Source organism: Lissotriton vulgaris, chromosome 9 (assembly GCF_964263255.1).
Source record: "Lissotriton vulgaris chromosome 9, aLisVul1.2, whole genome shotgun sequence".
NCBI classification, from domain to species: Eukaryota; Metazoa; Chordata; class Amphibia; order Caudata; family Salamandridae; genus Lissotriton; species Lissotriton vulgaris.
In genome coordinates this window covers 320,023,715-320,040,966 of record NC_141697.1, presented here as the reverse complement: position 1 = coordinate 320,040,966, position 17,252 = coordinate 320,023,715, and the positions used below count along the sequence as shown (strand labels likewise).

Below are 17,252 nucleotides of genomic sequence, written 5' to 3'. Positions count from 1 at the left end.
ATGCATAGGTTAGTGGATACGGGGCCCCTAATTGCAAAGCGCAGTGTACCAATGTGTTGGATGAGAGGCCCAGTTCCTACTGTTACACAGTGGTCCCACGATATCCTCTACTGCTGCACACAATCGGAGAATTTTAGTGAGCTGCTCCCACCTCGTAGCAGGCCTAAGAATTTCTCGGGCTTATATACAACATACCAGCTTAATAGGACTGTTGAGCCAGGGGACGAAGTGTCGGCATTAACAGAGGAAGTTTAACACCATTACACAACAAATGATGGTTGATGGTAGACATGTCACAAACCTATCCTTAGTGGGAAAACAAGTAGATATTAAGTAGGGAAATTCGGAGGCGCTAGAGGAAACTGGAGGGAGAGATGTCATTTAGAGTGGCGATATTCTGCTGCCGCCTCTGTTGGGTGATAATAGGCGCTGTACAGATTCCTGACCGTTGTAAGCAAAGACGACGTATTATGTTGATTGGACTTGAGTGCATCATTGTCCTGATTCATATGTGATATATGATATTTTACGGTATATATAACCCTGCCTTCCCCTTGGGTTGTTGGCCACAAAGCTGTGTTTAATTTCTTCTGTTATCACGCTGCCGGCCCCAGGGTTGTAGGCAAAAAGCTGTGTAAGTTCATAAGGTACCTATGCAATAAAAAGTTAAAAAAAAATAATACATCTCATTTTCATATCAGACGCTGCCCACGTCTGTTAGAGCAACTGAAAAGGAAACTAGTTTGATATCTAGGCAAATCTGCTGAAATTGACGGCAGCTGGGAAATCTGGGAGGAATCGATGCTAATTGCACTTCCTGTCTATTTGTATTTGAATTTATCAAGCGCCAAGCCTTTTTTTCTGAACTCCCAGGTTTCAATGCATATCGCTTCCTAGGCTGTCTCAGGCTGCAAACACTGCTCGAGCAGAGGTGATGTTTTGTGTTTACTGCAAGGATCCTGTAGAACAGATCTCTTGGTGACCACGAGGCTTTGCTTATGCCATTATTGGACCACCAGGGTACAAAAACACCCAGGCAGACAGAACATTCGGAATACACGACTGTTGTTAGAAATTGTTTTTATTTTCGTGCTAATTTTAGATTTTGCATGTATGTCGAAATTGGAATGAAAATCGTTTCACTTTGGTATAGTATTGGTGATTGGGGCTTTCTTTGTCAGATTTCTCCTGGGGCTGTCCAAAACGCGACACTGTTTTTTGTCAGGAACAAGATCCACAGCAGCAAGGAGCTGTGCTACAAAGTACATAGGGCTGAGCTGGCGGATCGCCTGTGTCGGTGCACTCCAAGTGTTTGCAGACAGTGAAATAAAGTGATGTGTTTAGGATCACACAAACTGATGAAGTGTGCAAGCTAAGATTCAAATGTATGTCTCATAAACAACATGCCATTGACTTACCTACTTGATCACATATCTCGCCTCATCTGAATGAAGAAGCAGTTTAATTGTATGTTTTATTTCGTATATTTTGAAGAACAACATTTAACCTGGTAACGAACAGCAGTTGGAAGTTAATGTGCGATGCTCCTTAAACCTCTGTCTTTTACAAGGGCCAGTCCCATCGGAAGCCATGAAGTGCATCTCTTGAGCTTCTAAGAGGATTGTGCCAGGTTCACAGTGCTCCAAAGAAACGACTTAGCCCAGGGCTGTAGGGCAGTGGGCCAATGCACCGGAGGCTGACTTGGGGTGGGGGCACATTTTTTGCAAGCATATTATGGTTTTAAAAGCTCCTGCTGCCGTGTTCCTGGCCTCACATCAATCTTCAGTGAACAATATAAATGTCAAAATAACTCCGGTGACTAATATTCTTCCTGGAAAGATCGGAGATTCCTCTCGTGGAAGTAAGGTAGCTCGAAGGGTTAGTATGCCTGCTGCAAAGAAGGTGTACCATGCCGATCACAAAGAGCATATAATATAAATAGGTCAGTGGGTTACTGCTTTTGTCAGAGAGATCCTTTTGTTACTTTCAGTTTATAAGTTAAAGTCTTAATATAGAACAGTGACCTGTTGACTGCCATTTCATTTCATTTCATAAAGCTTTATTCGGAACATAGAAAACATGTCCATAAAAGCACACACAGTTATAAATACATAACATTTGATCGATTTAAAAAGAAACACATAATACATTATTATCCAGAAGGGGATGGAATAAATAATTAAAATAATTAGAAACACATACTTTTCCTAGCACCGATTGCCTTAAGCAGGAAAGTAGCCGTAAAAAAGCAGATGTCCGGGTGGTGCAGATTAAAAAGCAGTTTCATAGAGTCATTAATTGTTCTTACTCCAAATCTTTTCAGCATAGGCTTTAGGAACATTTTCCGTAGTTCACCATACAATTGACACAATAAAAGAAAGTGCATAGTGCTTTGCTCAGCATTATTATCACAAGCACAGGGTCCGGATGGGCGCATTTTTACATTGGGACACGCTACCAGATAATGTACTGTTCCCATCCTCATCCTGGTCAGCACAAACTGATGCGAGACTCTGGTCACCTGTGTCAAGTACGGTGGAGTCCAATAAAGTCATTCATACTGTTATACAGCATACAAGTAGAAAGATTTGATTCCTCCAAAGCACGCCTCTCTGCACAATAGTTCAGGAAAGTGGCTTTCAAATTAGATTTGGAAATGCCAGATGCACAATATCGATCATTGGACATATTAAACCCAAAAACCTTCTGAAAGCTATCAATAATATATTTGATCCAAGGGATCTTTAAATGCTGATCCAAAGTAAGGCAATCATCGATGATGGCTCTGTTCAGGGAGGTACCATCATTCAGCCATACCGAGCGCCACAATAATAGGGGTCTTAACATAATCATGTCATTCAAAAATTGAATCCCCATTTCCTTATGAACCAAGTTGTTGGAGGTAGATTTGGGTAAACACAGGAGCCTTTTCAGAACATTATTCTCCTCTACCTGCAGACTCCCGGCTGGTGACACACTTCATACTCCAGCCCCATAGAGGGCCGCAGAAAGACATCTGGATTGAAAAACATTTAACATGTCTTTAATACGCCTATTCCCCAACTTCTTAGCGAATACAAATACCCCATTAGCACTCCTCGTCATCTTTGTTTTAACGGCTTTATGTTCTATATCCCAGCAGCCGTTTTTAGAGAATGTAATCCCCGGGTAGCAAAAATTATCAACTTTTTGGACCGGTTCACCTTCGATGGAATAATGGGAATTAACTTTTGTTTTAGATCGTCCTGACCCACACTCATAACATAAGTTTTACTGCCATCAGAGCTGCATGAAAACTACAAGGTATAGATTAGAGCGTTATAATGTTTTCTCCCCAGGATTTCGTTATTCTAATGTTTCCTAAAGAGTTTGTTTGGGTTGAAATCAGTTATTAGTAAAGACAACCCCTAACCATGGTGTTACTTTTTAAATTCTGAGCTTGTGCTTCTGCAGGCCAAGCATTCTTGAACCATACTGCCTACCAGTATGGATGACATGTGATTCCTACACCTATCTGATGTAACATTTCCTATATACTGATTTACTGACGTGTGATTGATTGTCTCTGTGTAATGTGTGTGTGATGTAAAATGCTCTGACACCCTAAACTGGTATGAGTGGCGCTATAAAACAAAAGAAATGCATTGAAGAGAGAGTGGTTATGGAGACTTGAGGGGCACTGTTGAAGGGTGATAGTGAGAGATTCCGTGGTGACGGTGGTCATTTGGGGGCGCCAACAAACATTGTTGCACCGGGTGTCACCAGCGCCCAGGACAGCCCTCAAATGGCCTTTCTAGTTATGGAGGCTGTAAAAACCTACGAGAAAATAGAGTAACAACGCAGAAAACTCATACCTCTGAGAGCATAGCAAGTCTAGTTCATCAAGCCCATTTGCATCATCATGCGAAGGTTCTGCTTCTGCAATGTATAGGATATTCCTGCGCCTGTGCCACATATAAGCAGTTAATCATTATTTAAAGTTTCCTTTCCAGCGGTGCTTCATGACTCGCTAAGTAATAAGCATGCTGTACAAAATTCTACAGAAAAAGACACACAATGAAGTTCTTTCTTTTATTAAGATGGGGAGGGCATATCCTTACCAAGTGCATTGACGTTTGGCCTTTTACATCATGTAATTTTAAATGTATTATTTATAGGCGCTTTTGTGCAGCCCTCAATAACACACCTAGGGCCAGATGTAGGAGCCCTAATACCGCTCGGAAACAGTATTAGGCTTTTCAGATGTAGGGGGCCTACCGAATCGGTAATTTTACCGATTTGGTAATTTTACCGAATCGGTAATTATACTGATTCGGTAAAATGCCAAATCGGTATATTTACCGAATCGGTTAATCCATATGTAGCTGACACTCCTAAGAGTGCCACAGGCCCTTAAGAGTGTGTATTTTACCACACAATCCTATTGTGTGGTAAAATACCGAATTCAGGTGTGCATGCACATCTGTGCATGCACACCTGTGCCATGTGACACACAGACATGCCCTCAGGGCATGTATGTGTGCCACATGTCACACAAGCCTGTACTTGGGGTGCTAGAGGGTGTCAAAGTGACACCCCCTGCACCCTTGCAGGATTCGGTATTTCCCATTGATTCCTATGGGCTTCAATCTTACAGATTCGGTATTCCTAAATTCAGAATTACCTAAATCTGCCCCCTTCCCATTTACAGACTCTTAAATACTGATTCGGTAAAATTCGGTATTTAAGAGTCTGTAAATGGGAATTACCTACATCTAGCCCCACATCTTTAAACTCCACTGCATATCAGTCCACAAAACAAAATACAATTCCACGTAATTACACTCAAACTCACAATCCCACTCCACATAATTTCAGTACACTCAATATCACATACTTCTACAGCACACCGTGCCACATAATTTAAATCCACTCCACACCACACAAATCCAGGACACGCAATTACACAACTAATTATTCCAGTTCAGCCCCCATAATTCCACAACACATCACATACATACAGTCCATAACGCATAAGTAAAAACACATTGCCATTCACAATGCTAATAGCTCCAAGTCCAAAAATGCTAGGCCTATTGCATTTCCAATACTTGTTTTTAACACGTTGTTCATTCTTGTCTTTGCAGGGTCTGTCTGCTTCAGGGATGTTAAACGGTTATCCACTCTGGCACATCGATATCATAACGGGTTCTCGCCGCGGCTGGGCAGCCATCGGAACTAACTCACTCGAATTTGCTCAATTTGACAATTTTTACGTAGAAGCCAGTTAATCCCTTCAGTGGACACCCTTACTGCCACCATTGCGAAGGAACGGAAGCACTTCTGACTTAAAAAGGGTTAAATACTACTTGATGCTGCAGTTCCGCGCAGAGCAGCGTGGCCACGAGGAGGTTACAAATTGCTTTTACTTTTCTGTAGCCAAAGTAATCGGGCAGGGGTGAATGTGTTCTATCATTGATTGACTATGCCTAGATTCCAAACCTCTGAATGTTTCATGGGTTGGCAAAAATCATGTGTGCCTTTTTTCAGCTTTAATTGGGTGGAAATGTGCTATGTTTTTTTACTATAATTTTGATTCCTACTGAATTCATTTTTTTCCTTCGGTCGGCATAAATCTCACCAAGTAAAACATGAATCGTTTGCGGTGGATTGGTACTGACTAAAATGGATTTAACCAGAAATTGCATTGTATATTAAGAGTTCGATCTTCCACCCCAGCTATACTTTAACGCACTTTTAAAAAGCCAGCACTTGTTTTTTCTTCCTTTCCCCTACCCTAATGTATATCTACAATTGTATGTCTCATGAAGTAATGTTGCTCACGATTTTGCACTTGTTGTAGTTTGAAAGATGCTTTTAATTCCAAAGAGAGCCTGGGAGATGATATTTATTATTGTTATTACAATTTTCTGACCAAACTTTAAAATCGCATGTATGATTCTGTTGATTGCACTGTAATGCATGTAACTCGTTTTGGTCTTTGAGCTGTCATGGCCTAGAAAATCCACACTGGTCATTCAGTTCTAAAGTTCCTGTGTTGCAAGGACCAAGTACCTCTCGGAAATTTGCTGTTCACTGTGAGATAAAAAGCACTTATCTTTTAATCTGTGATATTCCTGCGTGTTCTGCCCTCTTTTCTAATGTGTTTGGGACATCCATGCAATGGGACAGACAGGAGAAACATCTTCCATTTTGCTTAGAGGGCACGCGGGGTCTATGCTGCATCGTGGAAAGAGGCTTTTAAAAATATGATTGCTGCTTGGATCTTATCATGTCTACTGAACTATTCTACCCAGGGTCTCTCGACCCTGATGGGATCTGTACTTTTTCCACCAGGGTTTAGGCAGCATCAGATGCTATTTTTGAGAACACACCTGGAAAGCAGCCACTTGGGATCCACACCTTGTTTGCAGTCACCCTGCTTTGAATGTTGGCTGCCGAGCCAGTGTTCGGTTCAGCCAAGCCTGACTCAGGATGCTGGACTAATAGCAAGTTAGTACTATTGTAGTTTGTGTACTGTTGTACATTCAGCATCCAGAGTTCACCTCTCACTGTAGTCAAGCATGCAACCAGGATAGCGAGAGAGTGGAAAAGGAAATTGTAATAGGCAATACATGCAGTTGGATGGAGAGTTTTATTTCATGCTGTGGTCCAATGGGGTGTGACGTATTGAGAGTACAGAAATTAAAGTGGTGAGTCAGTTGTTCATAGTTTAATATTCTATGGCCTTTAATTTCTGAAAGACGAAAGTATTTCTTTTGAAGCAGTATGTCAGCATATTGGTACCTTATGGGGGGTGCATTTGGGACCTGAAACTTCCTCTATCAAAGATAGCATTATTGTAATGACCCAAGTAAGCAAGTGCACTTTAAGCTCTATCCGATTGATGGCTGCAATGTGTAAAAGCCAGGCAGCTACTAGGTGCCTTTTACTAATCTACCTCTTAATAAGTACACAGTGACTGGATAAAGGGTTTCTGGAACCTGGCATTCGTGCTCCCTTCACTACATACTGCACTCTAAAAGTAATATGCAATAATGTTAATTTATCTGCTCTAGCTACTATCCAGTTTCAACAACATATCCTTTTTTATAGTAAATCTTTCATAAAAAGATGCACAAATGTATTTTATGTGATAATGCCTCAAAATGTTTAGTAATGTTTCACTCTTGCTAAGGCTTTTCACACCTTCATTTGGTGTATCGTGGCAAGGCTCTTTCTCCAAATGTGTTTATCTGAAATCTACTGACCCTCAGACACAGGACATCCGATGTCTTTAAATAGTGTTTAGAACTATAAAGTCAGTAGTACCATTACTTAAAGCTCCACAGCAATGTGCAACCCCTCACTGGTTACATTAACTGCCAATAAGTGGATGGGCTGCTTAGCATAAAGTCTAGGAGAGTAGTGTGGTTGACTCCGGTGCTTTAATAACTTACACCAATCTTGGGAAACACGGTTACTTGAGAAGTAAATTGCTCTTCTGTCCCAATTTTCCATAGTTTGACTAGAATTCTAAATGTGGTGCCTTCTGTAAGAGCAGAAACATTGGCCTTGAACAGTAGTGTAAAGGCAGTTATAGTTGCTGATGTGTTGAGACAAAGGCCAGTTTGCAAGAGTGTGAGGCCTCCAAGGAAAGGCGTGTCTCAGAACTGTGCTTGGCAGGTCCTGATAAGTTGGAGGTCTGGCCTACCTACATAAATACTGTAGTCTGTATTTGGAGAATTTATCGCACATTTTTGTTGCTCTCAACCCCACAACTTAGTTCATTGCCTGGTCTATCTCATAATAGTTGTACCACAATATATTTTTCTTATGGTAACGTTTCGCACAAACAAAATCTAACATTTGTTGTACTGGAAGGTACACTGAGTGCTTTTCCATCGTATTGAGTATCTACACATTTCCTAACTAATGAATGTGCCTTGGAGCAGTGTGATTCTCAAAGTATGGAACATGTTTTTACCTTACATTCAGATTTGCCACCTGCATATGTAATACATACATGAGCCGCATTTTAAAAACAACAATTCCATTTCCATCAGAAGAATACAAATAGTGACAGTATACCGCCAAGCTGGGCTATGAGCTTAACATTAAGCAAAGCTTTTTAAATGATGGCTTGAACTGCAGCCAGGCCCGTGCATAGAAAGAAAACAGAGTAGGGCACGCAGAAAGCACATTAAACAACAGAATATAACTGACAAGAGGGCTGTGAGAGGGATCGCAAAAGTAAATGTAAATTGATAATGTATAGCGCACTACTCACCCGCAAGGGTCTCAAAAGTGGCATATTCACTGATGTTGCTTGTGGCATAGTTTGCACCAGAAGCAGATTTGTCCTACAATCAGAGCTAATAATGTTACAGCTAATCTCTTGAGCACATGAACTGTGTGGCATGTTTGCGGCATGGGGCAGAACGCATTAATTCTATACCCATGCTGCCCAAACATTTGACATCACTTCCTAATGTTTCTTGTTGTTTAGAGGTTTTACATTAGCAACCCTGTTTCTGTGTTGACAGGATGGATTTCAGTCAGTTTCTCGTAATGCTTATGGTTTGTCCTTGTCAGTCTGGCTCTTACTTCAGGTCTGTCCTCACTAGTTAAAAGCCAGTTACCTGACTGAAGGGCACCGATCAGAGTTAGCAGTACTGTTACTTTTGATCATGGATGCATCAAAAGCCTATGCAATGGGCCAAACTTTGCATCAGTTACGTTAGTTGAGATTAAGTTGGTTGAATATTGGATTGTGTGGCATTCTTTACATTACAGGTTTCTAGGTGCCAGCATTTGATTTAACGCTACTGTGATGCGTGTGATATATTGCGTGAGAGTCCTTGTAAAAATAAATGCACTTGCCAGTCAGCTGTCTACTTTAACAATGAATTAATACTTGAATCTCAAGAGCCTCTTGAAGCATGCTCAGACTTGCACCTATTATTTGAATTGCAGGATTGCAAAAATGAATCAGTGAATCGATTGAATTTAATGAACTCAGCCTGAAGATTGTAGTAATTGACTGCAAAGAATAAAAGTTTAATGTGTCTGTGGTAATGATTTCAGCTAAACCAATAACATTGTTTTACAAGTCAAATGTTTCTGAAAAATGCATTTTGCTACTATTAAATTGGTATTTGTGTTGTTAAATAAATTGTAATTTATGGGAGAACTGTTTTCATGTCACAGTAGCTTATTTCTTAATTTCCCTCAACCCATAGGAAGTCTGGTCTAGTCTGTTTCAGCGAGTACTATTACCAGTCAGATGCGGCATTAAATGGACATCTTCTGGTAGAAGGGTTAATACCACATAAGTTGCTGTTCACTGTTCACTCAGGGTTATCGCTCAAAAGTAAGCAACAAGCAGATCTGACAATAAGGACACCAGTACTAACAAAGTCATGGAACTTCTACAAACGTCCTTTAGTGAAAGTGCAAAAAAGCCCAATCAACATTGCCAAAAATTCAGCGATCCACAACTTTGCAGAATTTTTTGCTTGTTCGCGCTTTCAAAATGCGTATTCCCAATATATTTCCCCCCAAGCACGCAAATAGTCTTCGCAAACAGGAAAAAAGCACTGCGAACGGGTGGAACAAGCAATTCTGCGTGTTCGCGGAACTCTCTGCGTGCTCGCTGAGATTTTTTACTGTTTCGCGCAACTACGCAAATTCCGCCCACCCCTAATGTTTACATCTCTTTTTCGCAAGTAAGAAATAAAATAATTCAGACATGTGTGGCCTTGGTCTTAGTTCCTCTTTCTGCTCTTTTTTGTTTCCTGCAATATAATATTTATGATGGGTGTACCTTATCTCATGTGTGCGCACACAGTGTGCAACTTTGGAAAGCATAGCACCAAAATGTTTGAAGGGAGGCGCAATCAGGTTGGGACTCTTCTCATTTGCAAAATATGCTTTCACCGTGGCCTTTATTTCAAAATCAGAACTCTTCTTAAATGTAAAAGGGATTTCACACATGAACCAAAATACAGAACACAGGTACTCTTGACCTTCTGTCGTGGATATCGAGATGTTAATATTTAATTCCAAAATGATATGTAACTTTACATAAGTGTTTTGATAAAAATACAAAAAGCCCTGTAGCAAATACTTGCCAAAAGAAATCTTTCTAGTGATGGTGTAAGAAAACACATCTCTGAAAGGAACTGTGGTACAGTGTTATGTGCATGCTTTATCTGTGTGTTGGTGATTGAGAAATGTAATATTGGTCAAGAAGGGGCAAGTCCCGATCGGAGGAGGTATGGTTGGTGTGTTGTCTCTAAAGTTTAAGAAAACAGTCATTATGAAGATGCCAGATAATCTCACAGATAGCCTCCTGGTTCTACAAACCCGATGAGCTGGACGCCTCCCGCCCTCCCGGTCTACTTAAGCAACGCGATAACGCACGCGCGTTGACTGATAGCTAGTCTCTCACCCCTGAGGCGGAAGCCGGGGGATCTGTATTGTGATTAACAGTGTTTTTAAATTGTGTGCATTATTTTCTGTTGCCATACTTTCCAACTTGGATTCATTTTAATTCACAGACCCCTTTGTTAAAAATCGCCGCTTCACCACGCTCTACGCAGCAGAATACGTGCTGACGTGGGCGCCATACTGGAGGTAGGAAGGGTGGCGGTCCAGTAGCTGGACGCCTCCCGCCCTCCCGGTCTACTTAAGCAACGCGATAACGCACGCGCGTTGACTGATAGCTAGTCTCTCACCCCTGAGGCGGAAGCCGGGGGATCTGTATTGTGATTAACAGTGTTTTTAAATTGTGTGCATTATTTTCTGTTGCCATACTTTCCAACTTGGATTCATTTTAATTCACAGACCCCTTTGTTAAAAATCGCCGCTTCACCACGCTCTACGCAGCAGAATACGTGCTGACGTGGGCGCCATACTGGAGGTAGGAAGGGTGGCGGTCCAGTAGCTGGACGCCTCCCACCCTCCTCAAGACTGGATAAAAGCAGACGTCCACCCCGTCCGTGCAGCGGGCGGGCGCAGCGGGCGCGCCGGAGGCGCGCCAGAGGCAAGCCCGTCTGCGCCCATCCGCGCCGGACACGCGCCCAGCGCCATACCCCCTGTGTCATTTGATATCGAAAGGATAACTTACTCCTCTGAAGAAATACGTAAGTTGAATCCAGGACAATTGACGACTTGTAGCCAGCACAACCCAGAGGATCTTTCAGATCAAATTGAAATTGGATGTAGGGACTGTAAATCCTCCATTCCCCTAATTAATAACAAAGTCAAACATCTGACTGAGGGCACCGCCAAACATACTACTATATCCATTTCCCTCATTAACGCTCGCTCCCTGGCTAGGCATAGGCAGGATATCGCCGATCTAATTTTTGGACCACGCAATAGATATCCTTTTTGTAACTGAAACATGGATGGATGATACATCCGAGCCCGACCTTCAGGTAGCAGTACCAGACGGCTTTAACGTGTATAGGCGAGACAGACAGGGGGGAAAAAGAGGAGGAGGCCTGGCAATTATCACCCGGGATATTTTCCCAGTCAGAATTTCCCCGGTACCATCGCCTGCATGTGAGGCGTTACACTTTGCCATCAATCTGAACGCTTCACATAACCTTAAGGGAGTGCTCATCTATAGACCACCAGGACCTCGCGCAGAATTTCTTTCCGCCTTTACTTCTTGGATGGAACCTCTAGCCATTGAGGACTCCTTTATGGCATTAGGAGACATAAATTTCCATCTGGACAAGACAGACGAGGCTGATACACAAGCTCTACTAGCAGAATGTCACACACTGGGTTTAAACCAGCACATAAAAGCACCAACACATGATGCTGGACATACCTTGGATGCCATCTTTTCCAACATCAGTGAGTTGGAGGTATCTAAAATACTGCCTCTCACATGGACAGATCACCATGCCATTTTGTGTCATTTACTGATTAAACGAACCAACCCCGCCAAACAGACCCCTTTCCAAAATAAATTCAGAGTATGGAAGGACATCGATTACGAAACCTTCAGGATGTCCATGTCTAACACTCGCCCGAATATTCAGTCAGACCCTACTGAAGCAGTAGGCCAGTTTCTCAATTGGGTAGGCAATGCGGTGGATATGCATGCTCCACTAAAAACCATATCGAAAAACAGGAAAGTGCCTTCAGCACCGTGGTACTCAGAGACCCTCAGAAAGCAAAAACAGATCTGCAGGAACCAGGAAAGATCCTGGCGCAAGACGTATGACAACATAAGAAAAGCCAAGTACAAAGACTAACTTACCATCTATAAAAAAATGATTCAGGAGGAAAAAAAGAACTACTTTGAGCAGCAAATTAACAAATCAAAAAACTCAAGTCGACAATTGTTTGAAGTAGTCAAGACTCTGGCAGGGAAAGTGGTAGACTTGAGCCCTCCCCATTCACAGGAATTCTGCAATAATTTAGCAGGTTTCTTCTTTTCAAAAGTAAACGACATATATTCGGAATTTTCGGTTACTTTATCAAATACCAACACACAACCTAAACTACCAAGAAATAACCCGGATTGTTCGTTTACAAGATTCAGGGATGTGACGAATCAGGAGATAAGAGATCTCATGAGACAGGTAAAAACAGGCTCATCCCTAGATCCCTGCCCCCCTAAAATTTTCATTCCAGTAATTGACGTGGTTAGTGAAGTCATTACTCCTATTTGCAACGCCATGTTCCAATCCGGGATCTTCCCAGATAAGTTAAAAAATACTCTACTGAAACCCCTCCTAAAAAAACTGGTCTAGATAAAACAACCCTCAAAAACTATAGACCTATCGCCAGCCTGCCTTTCCTGGCCAAAATAGTGGAGAAAGCGATGAACAGCCAACTAGCTGAATATATCGAACAAAACAACCTCCTGGACGAGTCTCAGTTTGGGTTCCGGAAACTTCATGGAACAGAGACTGCTCTCATAAAGGCTGCCGATGACATCAGAACCATCAGGGACCAAGGAGGAACAGCGATACTGGTCCTGCTGGATCTCTTGGCGGCCTTCGACACGGTCAATCATGCTGTCCTGATTGACCTTGTCGAGGAAATGGGCATTCGCTCAAGGGCCAAGGAGCTTTTGGCTTCATTTCTGTCCAACAGAACGCAAGCAGTGACCCTGGGCGCATTTCAGTCTACTGAGCTCGCCCTCCCATGTGGCGTTCCGCAGGGCTCATCCCTAAGTCCGACACTTTTTAACATCTATGTGTCGGACTTAGCGAGGGTAATCAAGAACTACCGGATGAGCCTTACCTCATACGCCGACGACACCCAATTGGTGATCGCAATTAAGAATGATGGTGAGGAGGTAGCCGCCAGGTTCCAAGAAGGCATGCTGGCCATCAAGGAATGGATGTCTGAGAACTGCTTGCGTCTCAACTCAGACAAAACTGAGGTAATGATCTTTGGAAAACTATCGCCACTGTGGTCCACCTCTTGGTGGCCGACCCCACTCGGAGCCCCCCCAGAACCTGTGCAAAAGGTCAGGAATTTAGGAATAATATTAGACGACAATCTTAACTTCTCCAGCCATGCCAATCAGGTTGCGTCGTCTGCCTTCTATAAGCTTAAGATCATCAGGAAAATCCTGCCCTATCTTCCTGAGAGTACAAGGGAAACAGTGGTGAGCTCCTTAGTACTCTCATCACTTGATTATTGCAACGGATTATTTGTAAATGCTCAGGCACGGGTGGTGGCCAAACTGCAGCTTATACAAAATGCTGCCGCAAGGCTACTAGCAGGCATTCCCAAGTTTCAGTCCACTAAGCAAGCGATAAGGAACTACCACTGGTTAACGGTGAGAAATCGCATTAGATTCAAGACCTTGTGTCTCACCTATAAAGCTCTCAAAGGTCTTGGACCAGCATTTCTCAAACAGAAACTCTTCCACTACCTACCGAAAAGATCCTTACGATCTGAACAGAGACATCTACTGGTAGTGCCACGCACTAGGACGGTGACATGGGGTGACAGATGTTTCACCAATTCTGCAGCCAGACTTTGGAACACGCTTCCAAAGGAAATAAAATTGGCACCCTCGTTACTTCAATTCAGAAAGTTGGTAAAAACCTGGTTATTTGACCAATAAACCGATCAGGACAACATTTTCTAAGGTAGACACATGCTCAATCTGAGATCGTCAGCTAAGTCATAGCGCCAAGACACCCACGGGTATATGTTGCGCTTTATAAATTTTTAAAATAAATAAATAAATAAAATAAATAAAATCTTGGAGATTCGTCACACTTCAAAGGGGAAAAGGGGTTCTATCGTGGGGCAAAGGCTGACCTCTTTAGGCACCAGTTGCCTCCAAGCACGTTTCCAAGCAGAAAACATATTTCTGATAGATTCTTCTAACCACAGATTCACACCTTGTGAATTTCCTCATGCTCCAGACTGGATCATTGCGTGAAAATGGGTTACTGGGTGAGGGGGTGAAACCCTTCTCAAGCAGCAATCACAATACTTGTCAGGGTGAAACACAAGCAACCCCAAATTAGCCTGTGCTTAACACTCTGGTAGTTTGGTACAAAAGCAGTCAGGCTTAACTTGGAGGCAATGTGTAAAGTATTTATGGAGCACACAACAGCAATAAAGTGAAAACACAAGAAAAATCCCACACCAATTTAGAAAAGTAGAGTACAATGTAATAAAATATTTGACACCAAAACAACAAGATTCCAATTTCCAATTATTAGAACTGGAGATACACTGTTTTAAAGGTTTGGATAAAAATAGTGTTTAAAAGCACAAAGTGCCAACTGTGGTTATCTGGTCTCACCAGATCAGGACAAAGCCACAAGTTCAGGCCAACCGTGGAGGAATTCTGGCCAGATAAAGGGACCAAGCTAGTCCTCTTGAGAAAAATACATCATATCCTAGTTGCAGAGCATTGCACCCCACAGCAGCGGGTCCAAGAAGCGATGTGAGGTCCGCTTTGAAGATGCATCGCACAACAATATTTCTGATGTTCTGCGAGTCGGACTTATGTCAAGACTGTGTTTGTTCCGTTGTGAGGTTATAGGATCTACTTTGAAGATGCATTGCACCGCGACTGTTAAGCCGTTCAGGCTACGATGTGTGCTTGCTCAAGGCTGCGTCACACTGCACCGGTTCTGATGAGGTTCTTATTAGACCATAGCTGGGCCAGTAGAGCACCTTTAGCTCCACTTCCAAGGGTCCAGGAGCACAACTTAGGGGGTTAGAATCACAATAGGCAGAGTCCAGGTGATGGGTTCAAGATAGATGGAGCCTTTTAAGTTCCTGAGGCTCTGATCAAAAGCCAGCCAACTAACCGTTGGAATCACTCGGTGGTCATGGTTGCAGGGTCCAGTCTTTCTCACTTGTACAGCAGAGTAATAGGACGGCATGGCCGTCCTTCATGGAGTAGAGCAGCACAACAATTCTTCTGAGGCTTTCACAGGTTCTGATGTTCACTGAAGAGTGGGTCTGAGAGTCCATTATTTATACCAGATGACCCCTTTGAAGTTCGAATAGCTTCTGGAGTCCTCCTCCTACAGAGGTGTCTGGAAATTCCTACCTCCCTGCCCTGGCTGCAGCTTGTCTGGGGGCACTAAAGACTAGTGTGAGCCTGTTTTTGAGTGTGGTAAGTGACAGCTCCTACCCCTCATCCTTATCGAGATGGCTTATCCTGCTATCACTTATTCACCCTGTGTTTTACTGGGAGTAAAACACAAAACCAATTGCCAGCTACACCTATTCATGTGACCCAGGATACAGGCTGCAGCCACCAAATGGTTGGAACAAGAAAATGCCCACTTTCTAAAAGTAACTACAAGGGAGGTATGGTAACCGTCTTGTACTCAGTATTGAAAATTCTTAAGAGTAATCAATTAAACTAGATTTGTACAAAAATAAACAATGCGTGCAGCGGGAGAATAGGCTCTGCAGGCCTATGGGGATTCAAAGCAAAAGAATACCAAATGGTGATCTGGTAGCCCCGGTGCACTGCTACAAGTCACTCAAACTAAGTGTACTAAGCTAAACAATAAGTTCAATGACATTTCAGAAAAATTTTAAGCAAAATTTCAATTTTCAAAAAGAAACATTTCAAGTAGGCATGGGCGGAAAATCCGTTCCGCTCGCGGATTTTGCGGATTTTCGGGAAATCCGCAATCCGCGAGATTTGCGAATCTCCCGCAAAATCCGCAAATCCGCGAGCAGCGGATTTTGCTCGCACTGTTCGCGTGAGTTCGCGTGAGTTCGCTCCCCGCGAATAAGTGCAAAATTGCAGAAATACGATTTTAGCAAAACTGAAAGTAACTACTTACCAGGTTCAAAAGTTCAGGCTCATCATTAGTAGCCATTTCCTGTAGTGCTTCCTGAGGGGCCCCTCCAGAGTTCAGTTGCCAGTTGAAACTATTATGTGACCCTGCTCTGAACCTCAGAATAGTTACACATATGCCACAAAGGTCCTGAATTACAGCAAAGGGAGACAAGCAGGAGCCAGGCTGGAAGTTAAAATCCATTAATCAGCCCCTAATTCATTATTGTCAGTTGGGGCAGGGCAGGTGTTGTAACTAATTTTGCAACAATGAAAGCACTTAGCAAGTGCAAAAGATCACTAATCAGGGCGCACTAAGGAAGCAGGTGCCAGCTAAAAAAATATTCTGTGACACATTAATCAGCCCCAAATTAATTCAGGTCACTTGAGGCAGGGAAGGTGTGCTTTGCTTTGCCGAAAATAATGTACACTGGACAACCAGAGGGTGTGGTGATGAAACAGAGGGTGGCATGGGTGGGCCAGAGGGTGGCATGAGTAGTCAGAGAGTGGCAGTGGTGACAGAGAGTGGCAGTGATGAAGAAGAGTGTCCCAAACAGGCTGGACACGTAGAAACAACAAGTTCGAGAAACTTGCGACCCGACAGGTAAGTTCGCAATTTGCGAAAGTGTACAAAACCCTTGCGAACTGGCAGAAACACGGGCGAACACAAAAAAAAAAAATCTGCAAATTCGCGGAAATTCGCGGATTTTGCGGATTGCGAATCCGCAAATCCGCAAAATTCGCGAACGCGAGATCCGCAAAATTCGCTCATGCTTAATTTCAAGCAATAAAACGACGTATAGTTCTTGAAGCTTTGCGTAGAGTATCTTTATATCCATTCATAAAGTTCAAAATTTGAAAGTTGAAATTCAAAAGTGGGGTCCAAACAAGTTTGTGGGGGGTTTCAAATTATATATCCCAATGCATTTCGGGCAAATAAAGTTCGCCCTTCGTCAGGGGAATCTAAGAG

General features: G+C 42.7%; 1 protein-coding gene across 4 annotated transcripts in view; it reads left to right on the top strand.

The window, feature by feature from the left end:
- Positions 1 to 9,172, top strand: part of GALC (galactosylceramidase) — a 250,366-nt gene extending 241,194 nt beyond the window's left edge. For 2 of the 4 annotated variants that reach the window (XM_086937607.1, XM_086937609.1), the window contains exons 17-18: positions 5,127 to 8,214; positions 8,592 to 9,172. In XM_086937607.1, the coding sequence (XP_086793733.1) occupies positions 5,127 to 5,270 (144 nt within the window). In that variant the 3' untranslated portion in view covers positions 5,271 to 8,214; positions 8,592 to 9,172. Of the gene's footprint in view, positions 1 to 5,126; positions 8,233 to 8,287 lie in introns of all 4 variants that reach the window. The other 2 variants (XM_086937608.1, XM_086937605.1) reach the window with 1 other exon arrangement.
- Positions 9,173 to 17,252: the final 8,080 nt, after the last annotated feature.